At 45.6% G+C, this 25,038-nt stretch overlaps 1 protein-coding gene across 4 annotated transcripts in view; it reads right to left on the bottom strand.

The window, feature by feature from the left end:
- Positions 1 to 25,038, bottom strand: part of SEL1L3 (SEL1L family member 3) — a 101,284-nt gene that overhangs the window by 60,307 nt on the left and 15,939 nt on the right. For all 4 annotated transcript variants that reach the window (XM_087864248.1, XM_087864246.1, XM_087864247.1 and 1 more), the window contains exons 3-8: positions 15,768 to 15,894; positions 14,007 to 14,128; positions 13,805 to 13,920; positions 10,978 to 11,036; positions 2,277 to 2,409; positions 322 to 454 (exon numbers count right to left, since the gene is read on the bottom strand). In XM_087864248.1, coding sequence (XP_087720374.1) covers positions 322 to 454; positions 2,277 to 2,409; positions 10,978 to 11,036; positions 13,805 to 13,920; positions 14,007 to 14,128; positions 15,768 to 15,894 — 690 coding nt within the window. The remainder of the gene's footprint in view (positions 1 to 321; positions 455 to 2,276; positions 2,410 to 10,977; positions 11,037 to 13,804; positions 13,921 to 14,006; positions 14,129 to 15,767; positions 15,895 to 25,038) is intronic.

Below are 25,038 nucleotides of genomic sequence, written 5' to 3'. Positions count from 1 at the left end.
CTGGCCTAAGATCCCATTATGGATGGGAAGAATGCAATGCGAGGCTCAACACACTCTCATTTGTATTCTTACATGGAATCGCATGCGGTTGAGGCTAAGGGGCAGGTGTGGGCTCCTGTTGGCCATTGGTCTGGGGAGCCCGGGTGGAACGTTCGCGGTCATCCGCCCGCATCTGTAGGGGGGCTCCAGGTCGTATTTGTTCCCGCTGCTCGGGTCAGATATATTCTATGTTACCCGTGTTAGACAGAAGCCAAACATGCTGACACAAATACGCGAGCTAAACCTTGCCCCGCTGTCCTCACATTGCCCCCCAGCACTTACATGCTTCTTGGCGGCCGCCCCCTTGCGGTACGGTGGCTGTGTACACGGACACTATTTCCTGGACCTCAGCGCACCTTTCATAATATAATTGGAGCTGTTCAGCAAGTTGCTTCTCAAGGAAGGGATTAACAATCTACGAGAAGGCAAGAACGTCGAATGAACAACAGTTATCATCAAACTCCCATCGATACCTCTGAGGCCGTGTTCGGGTGTTGATTTCCTTCTCCCGTTGGTTTCAATGGCTGCCAGCACACAGACCCTGCAACAGAGGGTCTAACTCAAGGGCACACCAGCTCTGTCCCGTTCCCTCTCGCTTCTTTCTGTGGCACCTTCTCCTCTGCAAGAGCTTCTTAAATGTCGGGATTTCCCAGAGACCAGGCCTCCACCCACTTCTTTCCCCTCGCTGTGTGCTGGCCCTACACAATCCCGTTCCTCTCTCCTTCGGTCCCCAAGGGATGCCAGGTCTCCCCGCGCTGTGCCACTGCCTGCGAACCCTTCTCCCACTTTCGTCTGCTTGACAGGCTCCTCCTTGACCTTCAAGAGTCAGGTCCAAGGTCATTGCTTCAGGACGGCTTCCCTAACAGCCCCCCCCCACCGCCACGTGTGCGAGGACTCGAATGTTCCCACCGCAGTGACCCAAAACACTCGCAGGTGAATTAGAGCACGGACCGCGTGCTTTCATAACTTCGGTGTTTAAGACCTAGATGGGGAGCTTCTCAAAAACAGAGGCCTTGTCTCAACTCACTGGTTTTCAAAATGCAGGCTGTGACCCATTAGAGGGTCATGAAATTATTTCAGCAGGTTGTAACCAGCAGTGATTTTTTTTTTTAATAAATAGAACACAAAATAGAGTGCATCTAACACGGGAAGGGCATGTATTCTTAGTAAAATCTTTGCTTCGGTTTTATAACTTATACATATAGATAATACACACATGTATGTGTGTGCGTGTGCATGTACGTGTGTACTCATATTACATAGATTTCTTCCTTTCTTTCTTTCTTTCTTTCATTACATAGATTTCTTATGTGAATGGCCATCGAAGAAAAGTTGGAGAGCTACCATCTTAATCACTGTGGGCCCCAGCATTGGGGCCAGCACATAGCAGGTGCTCTGGGAGTATTTGCCGCAAAATGAATACATTAATCTCTTTGTTTTCCTCTTCATAAAGGTCTCTCTGTAGGGGCTCTGAGATGCACCCATGGACAGTAGGGTTCTGCATTTTTCTTCCTTTACCTTGCCTAACGACTCCTGCTTTCCCCAGAACAAAGCCCACAGGGTCATGGGAACGCATTAAGGTTCCTTGTTCGGGTAGCTGGTGATCTCCTAACCAAGGCAAAAAAGACACGTCTGTAAAGGTGGGCAGTCCCCACCTCCCTGCACCAGCCCCGCGGGAGCTGGCCTGGAGAGCTGGACAAGCCCATCCGTGGGTGGGTTTTTGAGGTGAGGGTCACAGTATAATAGGTTCGGCCTTCCACTTCCAATGTCTACAAGTCCAGCCAACCCACCCCAGTGGGAGCCCAAGGCCTGCGTGTGTAAGGAGAGCAGCAAACGGAACCAAGATTTTAATTTGCTAGAGTGTCTCCTCTTCTGAAAAGTTAAATAATAGCACATAAGAGAAGCTCTCCCAAATAACTAAGATTCTCTCCTTTCATTAGCTTAATCACTGCATAGGCAACCGCCTGATAAAAATCTACTCTATAATTAAGCTAGTAGTTATTAAAACAGAGGAAGTAAATGGCTTCCATTTTATGAGTACTAAATGAACCAAACCTTAACAGAAATCTATTATCGAGTTTGTTGGGGGAAAAGCCTCCATATTAATTATGTTTGATGACAGAGCCAATGCGAGGTCCGGCTTGGGTAAATCTTTTGTTTACGTGAGGTTCTACGTCCCACAGCCACACACCCATCATGCACGAACACCCAGAAACTTCTCGATGCTCGGGGCTCACCTGTTCAGGGTGCAGAGTGTGGAGACGATAGTACTTCAGGGGTCCAAAAAACCCTTCAATGCCGGCCACATACCTGCTCCCTCCAAGAATGAAGTATCCAGCGGTGTCATTATAATAGAAATCCTCCCTGAAGCTACAGAAGAACAAAGAATCGAGAGAGCTCTTGGTCTGAACCAGATCGTTTAAAAAGAGACTCTTTCATTGACCCTCCTCGACTTACCACCCCCTTCAAATTTCTTCACGCCCTTCACACTGAGTTCTAGCAGATGAGACCATGGTGGGGTCAGACACACTTGGGCTAGGATCCCCACTCTGCTGTTTACCAACTGTGTGACCTTGGACCTGTCCCTTACCTTCTCTGAGACCGTGTTTTCTCATTAGTAAATTAGTTCCTCAATAATTAGATTCTTAGGAGGATTCGTGAAATGTAAAGGCTTACGCCCAGCAGAGTGCCTGGCCCATCGTAAATACTCCGTACCTGCCAGCTTTTGATATTGGTAAAATTGTCTGGAATTGGAATTCTTTGGAATTGCTAGTCTTAATTGGAAATGCTTTTGCTGTAAAAGGAAAAAAAAAAACCACCTTGTTGAATGGATAGAAGATGGCTGTGAAGAAAAACTAACAACATATCCTATTAGATAAGAACTGAGGGAAAATTCGGAGTGAGGAGGAAGAGGCGGAACGCCAGAGCTGAGCACAGGTGATGTGCTGGAAATCCGCCTCGTCCTGAAAGACTTGAAGGAGCAGAAGGAAAATGGAGGGGAAAAAACGGGCCGGCATGAATAAAATACACCAAGATGTTTCTTGCTGCATTGTTTATATTCACCAACGACTGGACGGCCCCCGGCGTCTGGCAGGGAGGACTGGCCCGCAGCCATCCAATGGACCTTAAATGTGAGCCCTTTATATATATATATATATATATATATATATATATATATATATATATATATATATATATATATATATATATATATATAGCTTAAAAAAGGAAGAGGGCTCTGTGTACTGACCTGGAGAGATTGCTAATTCATGAAGTGAAACAAAGTAAAACAAAATTGTGGAACAAAGAACATATACATTTTATCCAAAATAGGGGAGAATGATACTTTTTCTGTATTTGCATTTTAAAAAACTCTGTTAAGTATATACTGCAAGACATTAATAATAGTATTTCCCCAGGGCGTGGGGGGTAGGGGATGGAGTGATTGGGGGCAGATCTAGAAGCAAGACATTTACCTGTGTATCTTTTCATATAATTTTGACCTTTTTAAACAGACGCATTTATTGCCTCTTTAAAAACTGAAATAGGATAGGGGAGCAAGCAGGGATCAGAGCCTACGTGGACAGCAGGTTGGGGGGAGGGGGTCAAGACAGGCATCAAGTGAGAAGCCAGGCAAAGAGGAAAGAGCCAGGGAAGGCAGAGGGCAGATGGAAGCAGACGGAAAGAAAACAAAATGTCAGGCAAGCCGCCAGGAGCCTGGCGAGCCTCGAGAGCAATGGGCCAGGGTGATGCCAACAGGGATGGAGCGAGATACCAGCAGTTAGAGCAGAGAAGCCAAGCGACTTGGGGTTATCCCAAGAGAGGGGATGTACTGACTGTTACCAAGGGGCCTGAACCCTAGCAGGTGCACCTGGCCGGAGAGGAAGACGAAAGGGAGAAGGAATGAGACTCTGACGACATCAACAGACGGCAGCAGAAGTGAATGCTTTGAGATCAGCTTTACACGAACGCGGCTAAAATGGAAAAGGAGTGCTTCCCTCCTTATATTTTTCTTTTCAGAATCTCAGGCTTGAAAAGCCATGAGAAGACGAGGGTCCTTCCCTTTTCCACGGGGACCACAAAGTTATTATCTCCGAGAGCTGTGAATTGATTTTGTTTTTCAAGACCATAGAAAGACAACATGCCAGCCACCTTCACGACTAATACCTGGCACTTGAGAGATACAAAGGTCCTACAATAGAAGCTCTCTTAATGGAACTCGGCTCAACGGACTCACCAGCGCACCTGCTGGCTATCCCGGCAACGTGCGGTTGCTCCCCCGCTGGAGCTCACTCTCCGGAGCCATAGTCTTCTCATTGTTTAAATAGAGATAATCACAGTACCTACCTACCGGCTTGTAGTGAGGATTAAATAAGCTAATATTTAAACAGAGCATTTTGAACAGTGCCTGGCACATAGTAGGCACCTAACCATTAACTACGGTTATAATTTTTAATCTAATCCGCTGTCGGACTTTTGCGGCCATCTTAGTAGGAGCGCGTGCTTAGTAAGACTAAGTGCCTGTTCCCAAGCCTGATGGTGCCAATTGTATGGTCATTGTAATTATACAATTCAATGAACTATTACGTCATTCAATAAAATATGGATCGGGAAGAAAGCGTTGTTCACTCTCTAACAATTAAGTTGAATATTTTGGGGTTGACGCAGAAAAGAATGGTTGATTAAAAAGTGTGGAATTAGGACAACTGTAAAAGATTAGAAAAAAATGGAAGGACTCTAGATGTATCTTGGCTTTGATAATTTCACAAGTCTTTGTTTTCTTTCCATTTGTAAGAAACAGGAACTGGGTGCCGTTTATGCAAGAACGACCGCAGGGAACTCCAATCAGTAGATTCCTAACAAAGGAAAGGCCCTATCTGGAAAGATTGGTGGATGAAGGTACATTTCTGTTTTTTAATTAAAATAAAATGTTTATGGTAAGTATCTTTTTAAATGGATCTTTGCTTTAACTGAATTTTTCAACTGATCAATAATTTACTTGGTCCCTATGGTACTAGATTGTAATTTTGGGTTTTTTTAAAAATCATTATCATAATATAACTTCGACACTGTGGTTTATAAGAAATATATATTTGGGGGCACATGGGTGGCTTGGTTGGTTAAGCGTCTGACTCTTAATTTCGGCTCAGGTCATGATCTCGGGGTTGTGAGATTGAGCCCTGCATCGGTGTGTGGAGCCTGCTTCAGATTCTCCTCTCTCTCTGCCCCTCCCCCCAACATGCACAAGCACATGCTCCCTCTCTCTCTCTCTAAAATACATAAATCTTAAAAAAAAAAAAAAGAAATGTGCATTTGGTCTTTGTCCACAGTTCGTGGCTCACAATGCTCCCCAAATCCCTAGGGTCTCCTAAGTGTTGGAAGTAGTAAACATGTCTTTGGTTGTATCAGAGAAGGTGACGCCATCCAAAGGCAGAGGCTGGTTCCCAGGTGGACCAACCATGTGACTAGAGGACTGAAACTTTTAGTTCCACCCCTCCAGCTTCCAGGGAGGGGTCAAGGGCTGCAGGTTGAACGAGCCAATGGCCAACGTCTTAGTCAACCATGACTATGTAATGAGGCCTCCATAAAAACCCTAAAGGGCTGGGTGAGAGCCTCAAGGTTGGTGACCACATGGAGGCTAGGGACAGTGGCACACCCGGAGAGGGCGTGGAAGCTCTGTGCCCCATGTGTCTCTTCACCTGGTTGTTGATTAGTATCCTGTATCAGATCCTTAATACATGGGTAAATGTAAGTAAGTACTTCCTTGAGTTCTGGGAGCTGCTCTCCCAAATCAAACGAACCTAAGGAGGAGGTCATTGGAACCTCCCATCTCCAGTCTGGGCCTTGGAACTGGTCCTGTAGGACTGACCCTTCCCCTGTGGCATCAGATGCTATCTCTGGGTGGACAGTGTTGGAGTTGAGTTGAATTCTTGGACATCCTGCTGGTGTCTCAGAATTGCTCGGTGTGGGTAGGAGGGAAGCCCTCCCCCATCTTGGAACTGGGTCTGGGGACCCAAAAGGAGCAGCTAAATAGGAAACCTCTCCAGCCCGCTCTCCATCCAGCTCAGAGCCTCTACATTTTCCTCCTCTAAAATCCTCCGTGGTTGCACAAAGATCGCCAACGCTTCCTTGTACTCTGCGTGCCCTGTTTGATGGTCATCAATTTCACAGACACAAAAGCTGAGCTAGACAGTTCCAAAGCCCAGGCCATCCCTCTTGGAAACCTTAGACACGCTGGCAGACTATCTTTACTCTTATCTGGACATAGCGGACCGCCTAGGTTTATTACTGCGGAGCTCCGGCAGCCCGAACGAATCTCCGAAGTTGTTCAATAAAGCTCACTCAGAATTAGAAAACAGCTCCAGCTCGACGGTCCTTTAGTTGGGGAACTTAGAGCTTCAAATTAGTTATCCCTCTCCCCCCCTTAGAGTAATTATCACCTTAAATGTCATTTCCGTGGGACCTGCTATAAATTCTGACCCCCTTGAGTATCCTCCAAAACTACCCTATTCTATGCCTTTCCAGAATTCACCACTATTTGTAATTTTATATTTATTTATGAATTTATTTAAGATTTGTCTCCTCCACTAGATTTTAGGGACTGACTGTATTCTTTTCGTTCATCATTTTCTTCGCAGAGGCCGGCACTGTGTCAGGGGCGTGGTAGAGGCGCTGGGTGAATGAGTGTACACTGGATGAATGAATGAAGGATAAACGCAGTACAGGCCTGAAGTTGTTCCCTGTCACTGTGTCACCAACAGCCTCTCACTTGTGTGGAGCACTGCACTTCTGAGCACTTAATTACTGACCTTTCCACACCACCTTGGTGGGACAGCAGCTGGCGTCATGTTTACATGACAAGAAAGAGTAAAAAGGAACGCCTATAACCATCTGAAATATCCGATGTTTAGTTCACTGGTTTGGCTCACTCTAGAATCTCTCTGATGGGTCAGATTCCAAATATCTAACCACAGGAATCCCAGGTAGGCCTGACGTTAAATCTTCAGTTCTTCCGTTGATGGGTGAGCTCCGAGGAGTATAGGAAGGGCAGCTGAGGCCGTGGCCGGGGACACTCTCGGGTCTGAGGACTGCCCCTATTACCAGGTGAGGGATCATTTCAATGTTTTAAGTGGAACGTTGAATTGGTCTGTACCTGAAAATAGGTCCTCCTCTCCGGAATCTTATATGATCACACGGATTCTCATTTACTTAAAACTTTCCATTTTTGTTCATTTCAATATTCTTTACATTAATTTTTATTTCTTACAATATTATATTAAATGTCACTTATCATGATCACTGTTAGGAGTTCAATTGTGTCACTCCCCCCACCCCAGATTCATAGATTGAAGTCTGAACCCCCAGACTCTCGGAATGTGACCTTATTTGGAAAGAGGGCCATGGTAGGTGTAATTCGATGAGATGAGGCCATACAAGCAGAATGGGTACTTAATCCAGGATGACTGGTGTCCTTAAAGAAGGGGAAATACGAAGGACACAAACACACACACAGTCATAGGGAAAATGCTGCGAAGATCGGGACCCTGCCGCCACAGCCCCAGGAGCTGTCAGAAGCTGGAGAGAGGCCTGGCAGGCGCAGAGCCTAAATCAGCTCTTTTCCCAGACCCTTCAGAGAGAGCACAGCCCTGCCGACACTGGATCTTGGCCCTCTAGCTCCTAGAAATGTAAGACAATAATTTTCAGTTGTTTAAGCCACTCAGCTCGTGGCGCTTTGTTCCAGCAGCCCTAGCAAACGGGTACAATTACTGAGTTTTTTGGCACCTCCTTAAATTTTATGTGGAAGGCATATGTCTCTCTCCCCATGTCCCGGGCCCAGGCCTGGATCACCCTGTGATCTCTCCATCTACAATTCACTCGTGCCAGCATCTAGGTCACCGGGATGTATGGTGAAAGGAAGCCCCTGCACAGAGAATGAAACAGAGCCTATGAAATCAATCTTTCGACAAAAATGTCCTGGGGTTGGGGGTGGGAGTCAGGAGAGAAAGGAGAAGGTATTATTTCAGACTTCACATCCCATAATGCAAACCCTCGATTTCTGGGGCCCTCTGTGCAGAGCGGGGCACCAGGCGAGGCTCCGGAAGGAGCCACACATCATCGGTTTCTCCAAAGCGAACTCCCAGGCCTCTCCTATTCCTGAACTCTGTTCTACAATAAAACTCATGTCCATTGCAGCATGGTACTGGCACAAAAACAGACACATAGACCAATGGAACAGAATAGAGAGCCCAGAAATGGACCCTCGGCTCTTTGGGCAACTAATATTTGATAAAGCAGGAAAAAACATCCGGTGGGAAAAAGACAGTCTCTTCAATAAATGGTGCTGGGAAAATTGGACAGCTACATGCAAAAGAATGAAACTTGACCACTCTCTCACACTATACACAAAAATAAACTCCAAATGGATGAAAGACCTCGATGTGAGACAGGAATCCATTAAAACCCTAGAGGAGAACATAGGCAGCAACCTCTATGACATCGGCCAAAGCAACCTTTTTCATGACACATCCCCAAAGGCAAGAGAAACAAAAGATAAAATGAATTTATGGGACTTCATCAAGATTAAAAGTTTCTGCACAGCCAAGGAAACAGTCAGAAAAACTAAGAGGCAGCCCACGGAATGGGAGAATATATTTGCAAATGACACTACAGATAAAGGACTGGTATCCAAGATCTACAAAGAACTTCTCAAACTCAATCACGAGAAACAAATAAATCAAAAAATGGGCAGAAGATATGAACAGACACTTTTCCAAAGAAGACATACAAATGGCTAACAGACACATGAAAAAATGTTCAAAATCATTAGCCATCAAGGAAATTCAAATCAAAACCACACTGAGATACCACCTTACGCCAGTTAGAATGGCAAAAATAGACAAGGCAAGAAACAACAATTGTTGGAGAGGATGTGGAGAAAGGGGATCCCTCCTACATTGTTGGTAGGAATGCAAGTTGGTACAGCCACTCTGGAAAACAGTGTGGAGGTCCCTTAAACAGTTAAAAATTGAGCTACCCTATGACCCAGCCATTGCACTACTGGGTATTTACCCCAAAGATACAGACGTAGTGAAGAGAAGGGCCATATGCACCCCAATGTTCATAGCAGCAATGTCCACAATAGCTAAATCGTGGAAGGAGCCGAGATGCCCTTCAACAGATGACTGGATTAAGAAGTTGTGGTCCATATATACAATGGAATATTACTCAGCTATCAGAAAGAACGAGTTCTCAACATTTGCTACAACATGGACGGCACTGGAGGAGATAATGCTAAGTGAAATAAGTCAAGCAGAGAAAGACAACTATCATATGATTTCTCTCATCTATGGAACATAAGAACTAGGATGATCGGTAGGGGAAGAAAGGGATAAAGAAAGGGGGGGTAATCAGAAGGGGGAATGAAACACGAGAGACTATGGACTATGAGAAACAAACTGAGGGCCTCAGAGGGGAGGGGGGTGGGGGAATGGGATAGACCGGTGATGGGTAGTAAGGAGGGCACGTATTGCATGGTGCACTGGGTGTTATACACAACTAATGAATCATCGAGCCTTACATCGGAAACCGGGGATGTACTGTATGGTGACTAACATAATATAATAAAAAATCATTAAAAAAAAAAAAACTCATGTCCATTGAACTCTCGCTGACTGGGCGAAGTCCACGTGGCCCCCTTTCACACTTCCCCTCTGTTCTCAGGCCTCAGCCTCTGTGTTCCCATACAGCTGTCAATGTGGCCCCTGACCTTCTCCTCGCAGGCTTAAGAATAACACCTCTTTAGCCTTTCCTTGTAACTGTAATCCTTGAATCTGGCCATGAAAATAAGAATTGTTCTACGTACCCAGAGCCTGAAAGCCATCAGTTTGACTTAAATGTAAACTAGAATGGCCGGGCAGGGGCGGGGGCGGGGGTGGACGACAGGGTGTATGCCCCCCTCCGTTCCCTCATCTCTACCTTTCCCATGTTCCTTTCTTCAATACTTGGTTTCCAAGAAAATCTGGATTGTGTGAGGAGTCTGAGTGAACAAGCCTGTTCAGAGAGACAGCTTCCTGCTTGCTGGAGTGAAGTAACTACAGTGGGGAGGCAGGAGCCCCCTGCCCCCAGCCAAAGTGCCTGGTACATTTTTTTAAATTATCCAGACAAAGCTGGTACGTGTGTATTATACATGCATACATAAATTACATATACATGTTATAAAAGCTGGTAGTTTTTGTTTCTGTGTTCTACACTTACTCTTAAACATTTGATTGTGTGTGTGTGTGTGTGTGTGTGTGTGTATAGTCTAGCCATGTTGAGGGATCCTGATTCCCAAAGGAGGCTGCCCCATGGTTCTGCCACTAGAAACCCCGCTATTAGACAGGGGTGTGGAAGCAAATGTAAAAATTATGAGACGCTAGACAAAGGACCCAATTCTCAGTGTCTGTAACTCTCGTGGAGAATGGTTGCTTGAGGATGAAAAGTTACACCAATATCAATAGTCGCATGCATTTCAAATTTAGATTATGAACATAAATAGGAAGACTGTCTGCTTTTATGTTTTATACTAGGCCAAAGTTACCCACCATTCTCAATAAGCAACATTAATACGTTGATTTATTTTTCAGAATCCTTCATAGAAGATAATTTTCAAAGAAAATGAATTATCAAGTGCCATGAAAGGAAGAATTTACAATGAGATCTGGAGAGAGGAATAGTTTCTCTTGCCTAGAAAAAAAAATGTTGTGGGGGAAGAGAGGGGAGTTTGCAGATGGAAAAAAAAAGTGCAAAGACTGGGCTATAGGGCAGACGAGACGCAGTGCGTGCTCAGAAGCAGAATAAGGAGGTGTGGGAAGGACATTAGGGTTGTGGGCTAACGTATGAAGATTTCTTAATCCTTATCCAACATCATGTTGAGTAAGAAGAAAATAGTGCACTTACCTAATGGTCTGATTATGGTAGCTTTTCAAGTCCTGTCCAATGCTGGTAGTGACTACGATCTGTGTTGGGAGAAATACACAAGATCAGTTATGCCCCAACACCTCACATCATAAATACAGTCCTGGGTATAAATTACTCATAAAATGGGCTGTATAGTCTCTCACCTGATCCATTTCTTTTTTTTTTTTTTTTAAGATTTTATTTATTTATTTATTTGACAGAGAGAGACACAGCCAGCAAGAGAGGGAACATAGGCAGGGGGAGTGGGAGAGGAAGAAGCAGGCTCCCAGCAGAGGAGCCTGATGTGGGGCTTGATCTGATGACACTGAGATCACGCCCTGAGCTGAAGGCAGACGCTTAACGACTGAGCCACCCAGGCGCCCCTCACCTGATCCATTTCTGCAGAAATAAAATGAATACTTTACTAGCCTTGTGTATATTTTAAGAGTTAAGAAATTTAATTTCTCCAAATGACTTCACATGTAACCATATCCATCATGCAATTTCCCCCCAGTGGGGTTCAGACACTTCCAAGCCACAAGCCACAGCTTTGCTTGGTGCACTTGGGCTCAAAAGTTTGCTGCATAGGAAGAGAAGGAAATGCGTAAGATACTACAAGGGGTTTATGAAATTTTACTTTGATTACATGAGAGCCTTGAGGGGAGAAGCAAGTGGGCGCTGAGCATTCTTCATGAGCTCTATTTCCCACTCTCCTTCCCTAAGCGGGGAGAATTGTCACCGTCATTTCGACTGTGACAATGTTTTTGTTGATAATGTTGTTAGCTGTCACGCACTCTTCTCGTGTCTTGGGCGGCTACTATGACATCAGCCCCTGGAGCTAAGGGGCTCCTTCTCCCCCCACCCCCCAGTGCTAGCACAGAGCAAAGGTTTAGGAAACATGTGCTGAGCTAACAAGGGTCTCAAAGGTATGGCTACAACACTGTATCTACGAGAGACAAACTAACACATAAACACCAACCCAATTCATCCGTATGCAACATGTTGGCTCAGAGAAGAAAATGGCTCCAATCAGTTGTTTCTGTAAACCAGCCCCTGGCTTTAAGTCTCTTGTCCATTTAGTCAAAGCAATGAGTATAGTAGTCCCACCATAGAGGCAGATGTCATGTGGAAAAACAATAATACTGTTTTGGGGACCTATAGATATATCAGAGAGATGAGATAGGATGGAAAGAAAGTAGGACAGAAGGCAAAAGTCTACCAAAAAATCAAAAACAAAAACAAAAAACGAAAAACAACCCAACCCTACTTCTTTTTTCTTTCCACCCCATCTGCTCTTTCTAATCCTTACCCTACCGTGTACTCTGCTAAATTAAATTCATCTCTTTAATTAAAGGACTACTTTGATTTACTCTTCTCCAGCTCGAAAATCTTCCACGACACCCTGCCACCTTGCAAATAGAAATCCAGATCCCTTGTATTCAAGATTGTCCACAGTCTAGCCCTAAAGACATTGTTTTCTTCTATTAGATTTCTACAGTCTGCAAATTTCCAGTCCCACCTGGTTTATCTGCTAACCCCCAATGATGTGCTAAAATGTTCCCTCCTCTCCTCTCCATCTCAATTCCACCCAACCCGTAGGAACCTTCTCCGTGAAGCCCTCCCCGAGCACCCAGCATAAAGTGCTTCCTCTCTTCCCGGAGTCAATATGGATCATTCGGTGAGTAAGCTCTCCTTATGACATCCCTTCACCTGCTTAATGCTTCTCCCATAAGTAGTCGATAAGCTCCGTGAGCAAAGAGCCTTGCATACATAAGGTGCAAAATAAATCTATGATTTGCTCTGATGATGTGATACCCGTTTAAATGACACAGAGTACCGAGCTGACCTTCACCTTTGGAGCAAGCAGGAACCAAGCTACAATGCCATCAGAATCCTTATATAGATGGGAAGCTGGACCACAGACCACAGCTAGGTCACCTCACATTGTCAAGGAATGCAACAAACATACAAAAACATCCCAGCTAACCTTTTACAGACTCTTCTTAGGGAGGCAACAAGGATTGACCTGATTTCTTTTCTCTCCAGGAAAAGGAAATGTGATAAAGCCAAGCCCCAAGGGAAGCCTGTGTATTATCTAATACATAAGACAAACAACACGTCCCTTCCACTTTTGTTACCGGAAAATCACAAATCAATAAGAAAAGCTGAAGAGGAAGTAAAGGAACGAGAAAAAAAGTAGCACGTCGCCATCAAGTATATTGAGAAATGGAATGGTCTTCAATTATAACAACAGATTGGCCATAATCCATAAAATCTGTGTTATGAGAGTTTGAAACAGTTATGTGCGCTGTTTTATAGTACAAAGCAGATAAATCCCCTCTGTCCCACTGGAATGATCACTTAGGTTTGTTGGTTATTATTTGTTTAATGCCAAACGTCAGCAATTGTGTAACTGCCAAAAACAGTCAAACCATTTCTTGGCTGAACTAACCAATAAATTTCCTGTAAAAAAAAAAAAGTCATAGATCTGATAACACTGTATAAACATGACCGATGGTGTTTTAACATTTATCTCCACAAAGCCTATCTCCCTCGGGGGAAAAAAAACCCTGAATTGCTCAGACAATTGTGGACATAGAGCAGGCTATATTATTTACTCATTCACAATATGGTCGAAAGAAGCACTTTAGAAGTTAATTAAATGGGATGGGATGCTTATGATTTAAACTTCCATCTATAAAAGTTTGATTGAAGAAGCGTTGAATTGTAAAGAGTTTGTCATTTAGAACAAATTTGCTCTTGCGGACATCCTTGCTCCCTGCCTTTACTGCAACGAAGGCATTCACGGAGCATGCGCGCAGATTACCTGGCCTCCGCTGAAAGAGATATCCAGTCGAACCCACTCCTTCAGAGGCATGGTGAATTTTGTTTTCACAGCAAGGTCTTCTCCTTTGACAAGATGCATTTGAATATGCAAGTGGCCTACAAGGAAAAGGAAAGCTCGTGAAATCCGACCCAAAAATACTGAGAAGGGCAGTGTCATTTTAAAGGTTCCGTTTCGTACTTACCCTCTTCTGTAAGAAATACAGACGGTGTGCCGTACATCTCATTAGAATCAACAAAGTACAGAATCCCACAGAGATTGGCCTTGCAATAATGGAGTAAATAAAGCCACAATGAAACAGTAAACCTACAAGAGTGAGGAGGAAAAAAAAATCTGCAGATTGATATCATCCAAGAACAGGTAATTATAGTTAACAATGACCAAGTAAATTGTTTTCTTTGCAATGAAGGGATGAATCTGCCTTCGTGTTCATCATGGGAGATCAGCTTGCAGAGCTTGATTTTTGAGACAAAGAGGTAGTTACAGTAACTGTGAGAGACAGAGTTAAGAATCGTTGTGCACAACTAGCAGATAGATTGTACCTTGCACCAAAAACTCTGTTTCTGTGCCTCTTGGAGAATCTCCCATGCCTGCCATCTGAATTCTTGATTAAGGTTTAGAAAGCCAGACATAAAATATAAATCTGGATTTTAGTAAGAGGTGATTTGATAAGAAGCTATTTTAATTTCAATGATTAAAAGAAAAAAACATAATTAGGGCTTTTTGAGCAATTTTGTTTCCTTCCAAGAGAAAAGCCTTCAGGTAGAACAGTGTCGTCATCTGCAAATGGCATCACTATATGGTAATTGGGACACGTAGATACTATTTTAATGCACACTTAGGTGGTTCGGGATCACAGTTCCGGCTGACCCATATGGAACAACTAATCTAATTGTTCCATTTCTGGACCGGGGCTATTTTAGTTGAAAAAAGTATTGTACATCTGTGATTTATGAGGTGAGAATAAAATAACAGTAGTCAACTTAACTAGGACACATTTAGGCAAGATGTGTGATCCATCCATCACTCAGCGAATATTTGCTGAACACTTGCTCGACGCCACACATCGTGTTAGTGACCAGCAGTTCAAAGATGGGGAGCCGGGCGTAACTGCGTTTTGCAGGTAAAATAGGAATCAAGGTCAAAACAAATGCACAGAGTTCTCGCCATGACCCCCAGGAAGCAATGCACAGTTTGGGTTAAAGTGGCCGTGGCCCCGGGTTCTTTGGGGAGATATCCGAACAAGTCCTTTAGAATTTTCTGGGCTTTCTAATCTGGCCTCAGAATCCGTTGGTAAGATATGCAAACAGATGGTGCCACACAGCTCCCTCCTGACCCACCCAGCTGAGCAAGCTCATGAAGATAAGTTATTACAAGGAAGCTTAGCAAGAACATACGCTCAGTAAAGTGACTCAAGATCTTTCTACAGCCAGCAGCATGGGAAGAATTAAATCACTCTGCTAAATCCAGCCGGTCTGAGGTGAACCAGGAACTGTTTGCAGCATCTTCAATTCAGCAGAAGGAAAAAAATATATCTGGGTTTTGCTGGAATCAATGGAGGAGATCAGAAATTGTGAGATTTCAAGCAGCTCATCCAATCTTTCAAGACCGAAAAAGCAAAGCGAAGGCAGCGAGCAGCATGTGCTGGCTGTGGCTGGCTGTCCCCGAAAGCTTGCAAGGCCCTAGGCTCCCGCACCTTGCTCCCCTGCTCGTGTCATCCCTGGGACTGACCCAGAAAGTCCCACGCAGACTGAGGACTTTTAACGGCAAGAATAATTCAAGAATGCTTTGGACCACAAATTCTGTGTAAGCTGTGTGGATCTCCCCATTTTTCTGAAACATATGACCACAGTGTGTCCTCCTAAAGGGATTCCACTAGACTTCCCTGGTCTTCAGATTCAACAGAGTACAGCCCCACCAGCCCCCGTCATCTGCCCATTCTTACACTGGGTAATCTATCCGCTGGCGTCGGGTGGCCTCCAGCTCTCGGTTGTGAAACCTCGGGAACTTCTTCACAATGCCTGTGTTTTCTCCACTGGAGGCATAGAGAAAGCCCAGGAGGGTGACCACATCTGCGAACAGCAAGACGGCTGCCTTTCAATTATCTCCAGAAAAGCACTGCTTCCCCAATCACATTCTTCCTGGAACCCTCTGCCTAGCTCCAATCAAACAGTTACAAGGGAGTGTCTGAAAATATTAGCAAACATTTACTGAACACTGACTATACGCCGGGTGCCTGCTAAGCCCTTTACAGAGAGCTGTCTCAATTCGTGTTCACAGCAACCCCGTAAAGGAGATTGTAGGATGAGTTCCAATATACAGATGAAAATGTCAAGGCACAGAGGTAAGAGAACTCACCGAAGGTCACAGCTAAGAAGAGGTAGAGCCAGATTTGATGTTCAAGCTCGGGTTGTAGGTTCTTAAACCATTTCACATCCTGCCCTTCCAGGGCTAAGGAAAACATTTGCAATTTGTGCGACAACAGTAACAGTTATCACCCGAGTAGTCCTCGATACCATCCACACTGCTGTAAATAGGTCTATATCTTATTTAGCTAGCTAGCTACCTAGAGAGATTCATTTAATCTCATTATTATTCCCATTCTACAGATGAGGAAATGGAAGCACAACAGCCAAAATGGTAGCTAATGTTTCTATAACACAGAATATGCCAGGCAAGGTGGTAAGCATACCATTTCAGGAGGAATCTCATTTAATTTCACAACCGTCTGTGAAACGGGTGCTATTGTTATCCCCATTCAACAGATGAGAAAACTGAGCCCTAGAGAGGATTGAATACGAAGAGGTGGAGCTGGGACTCAAACTCAGGCAGCTCGGTTTCAGAATCCATGCTCTTAGAAGTGCACAAGTTTTTCTCTTCTGTGCAGACTTTCCAATATACTCCACACATTACCCTATGCAAAAATGACCAACCAAACCCCTTAAATCCAGGGAGTTTTCCACTTTATTTTACAAATGTGGGAGAATTCTGTGGCTCTGGAGAAGATAGGGGTGTCCTTATCACGTCTTCAAAGGAGAACTGAGTTAGCTCATCTGTATTCAATACCTACTGCTTTAAACGAGGCCAGAATGATTTTTTTTTTTAATTTTCCATACCCATCCCCTCTTTGAAGAAAAAAAAATCACTGAATTCAACCAAGGGATAAAGAACCTTTTTCTCTTTCTTAAAATGCTCTTTGGTTTAAATGTCTGTGGTTAAATGGTGGAAATCTTCTATCTTCCTGGGCTTCCTGGAAAGGGAAGAGTTAACTTCTGTGCAAGTCACCAAATGCCTCTATTGGCACAAATTATGGAAGCCTCAGCCTGGGATACTGGAGACCCCAGCTCTCATTCCTCAATGGAGAGAAATGTCTTATTATAGAGAGAGGTACTTCTGGTTCATTAAAACTTAGAAACCACAAGAGCAAAGTGTTCATAATCTCAGACCCCTATGAGTACATCTAATAGAATTAAATAAAATAGAGCCAAATTGTCCCCAGTGTCCACAAATCTCCCTGTTTGGTGAGAGATAGAGAGGCAGTTGAAGATTCAGAAGGATAGAGTTATCAATTCCAACAGAAACAATGCAAACTTTTTTTTTTCTTTACAACTTGAGCTCAATTTGGGGACACTAGCCTTGCTGGTCTATTACGGGGATGGGTAGGGGGGATTAGAATTGGAAATACTGCAAAGGTGTCTTTGGAATCCAGGGAGAAAATCACCGAGCGGTTGCTGTCAGCCCAACCTTGGTTTGGCTTCCACTGTGTGGAGTGGAACATAAAAGACCAGATGGCCACGTTAGCCCCCTAGGAAGCCTTCTGCTAGTGATTGCTGTTGAGTTACCTGGTGTGCACTAGAAACATTTATCAAAAGGAGCAGGATTTGATTCTGTCCAACCTGACTCCAGTAAAAGGAGGCTTCATAAAGAGGTTTCCAAAGTGAACGGAGTTAAAAGTCAATGCTGATGAGCCTCTCCTTTATCCAGGGATCAAAGTAAAGCAGGTTGAGCAGGAGAACTTGCAGCAAAAGATGTGGAAGAAAAAATCTAAGACTGAAAGATCTAAAATAAATTTTACAAAAACACATACCTTTTGTACCCAACAAAACCAAAGGGATGGTGGCTTTCTTGTAAAATCTGCAGCTTGAAGAGTTCTATGATTTGGAGATCTACTGCAATTTTCCTTCAGTGTAATATTGCCTTCCCATTTAGTCAGAAATAATAAGAATGAAATTTCAGAGCAGGAAAGGATGTTAGAATTCAGCTAGCCCAGGATAACATATAGGCTTGTTTTCTATTAAGCGACTGTGGCTGCTTGGAACACTACGCTTGATTAGTGATGGCTGTCATGGGCACTAGAACGGGGAGTAACAGCACAAGTGTCATTCCCCGTGAAAGAATTTACAGGTAGAAAAACTTAAGTCCAAAGTTTAGGTCCAAAGAGGTTAAGAGACTTGTCCAGTTTTCTCTAGAATGTAAACCCAAGAGAACAGGGACATTACTTTAGTCATTACCCCATCCCTAGAGCCCAGAACAGTGCCCAACACTTGATAGAAGCACCACAAATACTGAGAGAATGAATGAATGAATGAATGAATGGGCACAGTATGGCCAAGTCAGGATCTGAACCTGCCTCTCTCTAGCTCAACTTTTTTCACAATTCTATACTGTGTCCCATGGGCCCACATCAGATCACAGTTTCTCTTCCTCCAGACCCTTTCCTCAAATCCATTTCTCTGGCTAATCTTGAATGTAGACATTAGGTAGGAAAAAGGCATCATCACGACAAACATAAAATACCAGGAAGACAGTTCAGATTTAGAACCCACCACCTTGACTGTTTTTGTCTGTTTTATTTCCTCAAATTTCAGAGCAAAAAGAGGCATTGGATTTTGTATGGCACAAACTCCTTCATTTGGAGACAAGAAAAATGTTAGTGTCTCACTGAAGCCTGCATGGCTGATAAGAGACACAGGAATGAGTCAAAGCTGGTCTCCCACTACGAACCCATGGGCTTCTTATTAAACCACATCACAGCTCACAGGTCTTCCCAAAGAGACGGGTGCTGCCTTGACCCTCCAGGACCCCCCCCAACACTACCCATCCAGCCTCTCCTTCAAGGTAGAGCTTGGCTCAGCAAGGGCCTCCCTCACCATCCTGCTTCAGCACTAGGGCTAGCGCCTACAGAGCCTGACCAAGAGACCCCGGATGATATTGGTTGTTAAATACTTTGAACATCACCTCCGAGCGGGGTGGCTGGGGTCGGTCATGTAGTCCGTTCTGCAGGTCGGCAGAGTGATCAGAGCCCTGACATGGACACCTACTCTGGAGACAGTCCCATTTCCAGGTAACAAAACCCTACTCGGGACATACTGCAAACACAACCACAACGGTGCAGCTGAGACCTCAGCCCATTTGTGGAGAAGAGATAGTCTTGAGACAAAAAAGAAACTGACTGTAAGTCTGCAAGTGGAAACAGGAGGACAGGAAGCTAAGATGTTCCAACCTGGAGAAGGAAAGCTAGAGTGCAGGTAACTCAAGAGTGCTTTCCAAACGCAAGACATTAAAAGGCAGGAGTGTTCAGGTGTTTCATTTTCTTTAAAAACCAAAGCCTGAGAACTAAAACGCAGTTTTCTAGCAAGTATGATTTAGGTCAGAACTTCCCCCCAAAGGATACCAGGCCGTGAAGTGGGCGAGTAAGGAAGTCAGTGGAATATTCAATAGTAGGAGTGTTAAGAATAAAATAAATTTCACTCCCAGGAATTTATCCTGTGAACATACTTGTAGGTGTGCACAGAGATACATGTACAGGGATGTTCGGTGAAACCTTGTTGCTAATGGTAAAAGACTAGGAAATGACCTGCGTGACCATCAGCAGGGGACAGGTGAAATACATTATGGGCTGTCAGGCAACCTGATGCTAAGTAGCTACGGGGAAGAATGGGGTCGTGTGGCATACGCTGCTATAGAGAAATCTCAGCCGTGCTGTTAATGAGTGCGGGACAGAGTTTACAGAGTCTTCCCATGTGTGAATGAAGAGAGCAGCTCTCCACTCAACGCCTATAGGAGCAGAGAACATTTCTGGAAGGAGACACAAGAAGCTAGTGTGAGTGAGTTTGCCTCTAGGAAAAGGACGAGAACACAGGGTGGGTGGGAACTCGCTCTTCCTCCAATCCCTTTTACACTATATGAATTTTTTTTTTACCAGGTACATGTATGCCTTTTTAGGCTAAAAAAGCAGAGAACAAAGTCTGAGCCTTCCCGTGCAGGCGGGGCACAGGGGCCAGCCACGTTCAGAGGGCCTCCCCGCCCTGGGCCTCTGGGGCTATTCAATCTGCTTCAAAGAGACAAAGTCCAGTGGGTGAGGAAAACAGGATGATTCACATCAGTAAAAATTCAACTTAAAAAAAGAGTATTCCTTTCTAATTTAGAAGCTGGGTTAGGGCTGTATTAGCATATTTCAGAGAGGCGGCAGAGCAAAGCTTGGACTCCCGTGAAACAAGCTGAGCCTCGGTTTTCTCCTCTGAAAAGAAAGGATGAGAATAATACTCTTTCCCATGGGACTATTATGAGGATTAAATGAAACAATGTGCACGGAAAAAGTGTTCTGAAAATCATAAAGGGCCATGCAGATGCGAGGCATTAATTGGTGTTATTACTGAGAAATTCAGACCACCGTGATTAACTGGAGGGAAAAAAAGAACTAAGTCTCTCTCTCTCTTTTAATAAAAGTGCCAGATACATACTTCTCATAGTTATAAACAGTATCATCATGTCATTGACTTAAATAGTCTCACTGCATCAACCGGTATTTGCACAGAGACTGGTATTGCACTCTCCGACTTAGCCCTTCCGTGACTTTGTTGTACTGGAATTTTGTTATAAGAAATCACCCTTCGAATCCATTGGCTCTGAAGATGAGACTGGATTTTTGGCGAAAGGAAGAGGGAGTGGAAAAGAAGGAAGCTGCCATGTTCCCCCGTTTCTCACCTAAGAGGGAAGATCAGAAAAAGGTTCATATAGGTGGACAGCAGGGCAGAATGTTTAATACACCTCAGCATGGCATTCAGGGCCTTCAAAGTGTGGCCCCCAACCTGCTTTTCCAGTCTAATTTCCTGAATCGCCCAACTCACACCTGAGATTCTACCTGGGTGAACAAACAGAGCCCGAGGCTGCTACTCCGCATTTCCACCCTTGGCAGAGGCTGGTCATCGATCCGCCCGCCTCTCCTCACTGGGCTCACACTCAGCCTCAGAATCCTTCTCAACCCCATGTTCTAGGTGGCCACCCCAATCCCTCCGAGCTGGCGTGCAAGATGAAACCTGCCGCCCCTCCCATCAAGAGCCGCAGGTGCAGCGCCGTTCTGCCATTAGGTTGCATTTTCTCCTCTGTGCGCCGTGGTTCTTGCTTCCCCTTCTGCCTGGATGCCCTTCGTCCTACTCCTTTTCTGACTGTGAAAACTCTACTCATCCTTGAAGTCTCCGTTCAAAAGTCACCTCCTCCATGAGAAAAGCAAAGCTCTGAACACATAAAGACGGCTTGGTAACATTTTTCAATGAATGAATGACTTCAGATAAATAAATAAAGAGTTTCATGACATCCTTCAGCAGTAGAGGCTAATACTTAGGTGCGGGGTTTGGGAACCAAACTACCTGGGTTCAAATCTCAGTTCTATCATGAAGAGCTGTGTGACCTTAGACAAGTCACTCTACCTCTCTGAGTCAGTTTCCTCTTCTGTAAATATGACAATAAGGTGCTGGGCAGATTCAATGAGATACATAGAGCACTTAGCACAGAGTCTAACACATAGGGAGCACTCATAACAAAAAGTAGCTGTTACTATCGGTAGCTGCTTTTCGTTCCCCTTAAGCACCTAAAGACAGAGGGGACCATGTCTGCATCTTCTAGCCTCCAGACTTAGTAAAGAAATTGATACACAGGAGATGCTCAATGTTCTTTGTTTAGTTGACTTGAGCATGATACACATTGTATGGGGAGACAGGTAACAACAGACGGCTGGGGAAGGCCAGAGGGTAGAGAGTTAATTTCTGATTGTGGGTATGAAAAAAGAAAAAAGAAAAGAGGAGGGAAGGGAAGGGAAGGGAAGGGAAGGGAAGGGAAGGGAAGGGAAGGGAAGGGCAGAGCTTTGAGGGGTGGGCAGGGGAGGAGTGCAAATCTGAGCCAGCTACCGAAATATGGGTATGATTTTGCCACATGGTGTGGCAGTGGGGAGCAAGTACTGGGGGCAGTGGGGAGGGCTATTCCCTGTAAAAGGAATCGATTAAGTCAAGGCAGGGCATGGGGAATCCCAGACTCAAACTGCGAGGGTAAGGCAAAGGAGGGCTTGTGTGTGGTTGCACAGGAGAACCACTGAGCAAGAGATCGCATCCTTAACCAGTACAGCCCAGATGGGCTCTCCCCGGCAGCTGTAGTGTGTGTGCGAGCCTCGGGAAGGCACACAACCGCCCCCTACCCCTGTGTGCTCCCTAATGTGGCAACACAGCTGTGTGAGGATGTCACCGTGTGATGGTCACACACAGGCGTATGAGTAAAAGGTCCTTGCCCCTTGGCTAAGAGCATTCATCGCTCGATTCACATATAGTCACTGCATGCCTGCTGCGTGCTGGGAGCTGTGGTGGTGGGCACTGCACAAAACAAGGCGGGATCTTGGCATCATGGATCTTGCGTCCTGGTCCAGAAACACACAACCCGCAAAAAAGCCATGACGCATATTTAATTACCATGTCTGGTGACGATAAGGCTGCAGGAAAATAAAGACAGATGACAACGGGGTGGGAGTGGCAGGGGTGGGGCTGCCATCCGAAATAAAGTGGTCAGGGACATCTTCTCTGCTGAGATGACAGTAGCGCAGAGGCAGGACAGAAGGGAGCAAGCCATGTAGGGGAAGGGAGCAGTCACATAAGTGTCCCAAAGGGAGAATGAACTTGGTCAGCTCAAGGAGAAGCCGGCGGGCCGGTGTGGCTGGAGCAGGTGGACAAGGGGAAGTGTGGCAGGAGATGCGGCAGGACAGGGACAGGAACAGGAAGAGGACAGGGATCCCCGGCACAGGCCACAGTAAGGGGGCTCTTATTGGGGGGGGGGTCTTCCTCACCGCACTGGGAGGAACTGCTTGCAAAGGGGGGAGTGGGGAGATGGGACCTGCCCACACTGGCTGCCCTATGGGGAATGAGGGCAAAGCCGGGGGGCCGTTTGCAGGCCGTGACATCCGCCAGTATGACAGCAATACATGCAGTGAGCTGCGACTGAGTATGCAACGTCATCTGAAGATGGAGGCCACAGCCCCCGCTGACCTCTCACGGGAGGACAGTCAGGAGGAGCAGTCTGGGTGGGCCCAGAGGTGTTGCACGCCTGGTGGATTTCTTTTTCTCGATGAGTTCATGCGTGAGTCAGGCACACGTGTAACCGGTGAGGGACGACCGCGAATGCCCAGTCCCCTCCCCCCAGGAAATGGACAACAAGTGTAGCCGCAGGTGCATGGTGCCTGGTCACCTATGGCCCACGTGCCCAGAATGCAGCAGGAACAGGTGCACCTGCTGGCCACGTGGCCAAGCCGGGACACACACAAGTCCTGAAAGGCTGCTGACTTCTGGTCTAGGGTAGGTTTTCTCAGTAGGGCGGGACAAGAGCCTGCTGCATGTCTACGAAAAATCAGAGCAACAGCCTGCCTGGCATGGTCCAGGCAAAGGAGATAAACTGCCGGGTGTGGGGTGAGGGGTATGTTGGGGTGCACACAGCCGTTCCCCCCGCCCCCCCCCCCGGGAGCCTCACCTAAACCTTTGTTGGAGAGGCACTCTAACCATACAGAACAGCCCTGTGCATGGGGACTCTGGCTCTCTCTCTTTATAAAGGTAAAAGAAAATGAAAGCAAGTCAGAGGGTACTTCAGCTCAGACGTGGAGCCCTCATAGGGCACCAGGCACTCGACACAGAAAACGTTCCCCCACCCCCGACACCAGTGCTGGCTGCAGACTGCAAGGGGACCGGGCATGAAAGGCACCCCCTCGGCTCCCTAATGCCGTCTTGTTGTTCTGACTTGACTCTTGTTCATCAAGAGCGGAATAGAGAAGCCCCTGCTAAGAGCAAGCCAGAGGCCTGGCCCCCTTCCATCGCACAGCCGTATCAAGAACAAAGGTCGTGGACACTTTCCATAGGGCTGCTGCACACGCTCTTTTGATTCCTCTTCTAAAGACAGGGAGAGGAAATGTTCCCCTTTTGGGTGAACACATCACAGCCACACACACAGAGCTGGCTTTGAGAGTGCACGGAGCAGCCCAGCCCCCATGTGCGGCGACTTTAATGATTAGAAAAGGTTTTCCTCTGCATTACGCTTTTATTAGCTTGGTTCTCACCCCAAAAGTAATGCTCGGAAGAAGGTGGGGAGACAAATCCCACTGTGCTATTCTGAAGCTCGGTGAATACGGGAAGGAGCAACAAAAGGAAGGGAAGGTGGTTTACATTTTAAGGGTATGTGCGGGCGCCCTAAGTCCTCAGCCAGTTCATAAACGACTTCATTTGAAAACTTCCAGCTTGCAATTTAGTCATTCTTCAATGAGAAATGTGGGATTTGCCACACATGAAATGGAATCATTACGCCCTGACAAAATCGAAGGCAAATCAAAACTGCCTGCATGTGCCTCGCGCGTCCTTCTTAATAAATTCGGTCTCCCCGTGGAAGGCATTCCAGAAAGAGGCGAGGATGGGGCTCTGCCTGGAAGAGGGACGCACACCGATGATCAAACGCAGGCAACTCAACTGTTTGAGACACCGAATGGCCCCCTGCCCTGCCCCCAGCTCACGTACACACAGAAAAGGAACCTGCCGTCTCCCTCTCCGTATCTGTGTGTAAAGCCCCACGCGAACATGGAGGCGGCTGGCCACAGAACAAGGCTATTCACAGCAAACGCAGGGTAGGAGTGCACAGAACTACACGCACACAACAGCACATGTGAAAACTGCTGAATTCTGAACCAGGTCTGCGGTCTAGTTCAACAGTACTAGGTCCACGTCAGTTTCGTGGTCTTGCTAGCGTGCCACAGTTACGAAAGACCTTACCGTGAGGGGGGAGCTGGGGGAAGGATACGCAGGACTCTCTACCATTTTTATAACTTATTGCAAATCTATAATTATTTCAAAATAAAGAGTTTTTTTTTTTCAATGCCACATGTATTCGTTCTATGGCAAGTGGCCATATATATATGG

This window comes from Ursus americanus, chromosome 8 (assembly GCF_024610735.1).
Source record: "Ursus americanus isolate L20-20 chromosome 8, mUrsAme1.1.p, whole genome shotgun sequence".
NCBI lineage: Eukaryota > Metazoa > Chordata > Mammalia > Carnivora > Ursidae > Ursus > Ursus americanus.
The sequence above is the reverse complement of the archived record's forward strand: the minus strand, read 5'-3'. Positions and strand labels throughout refer to the sequence as shown.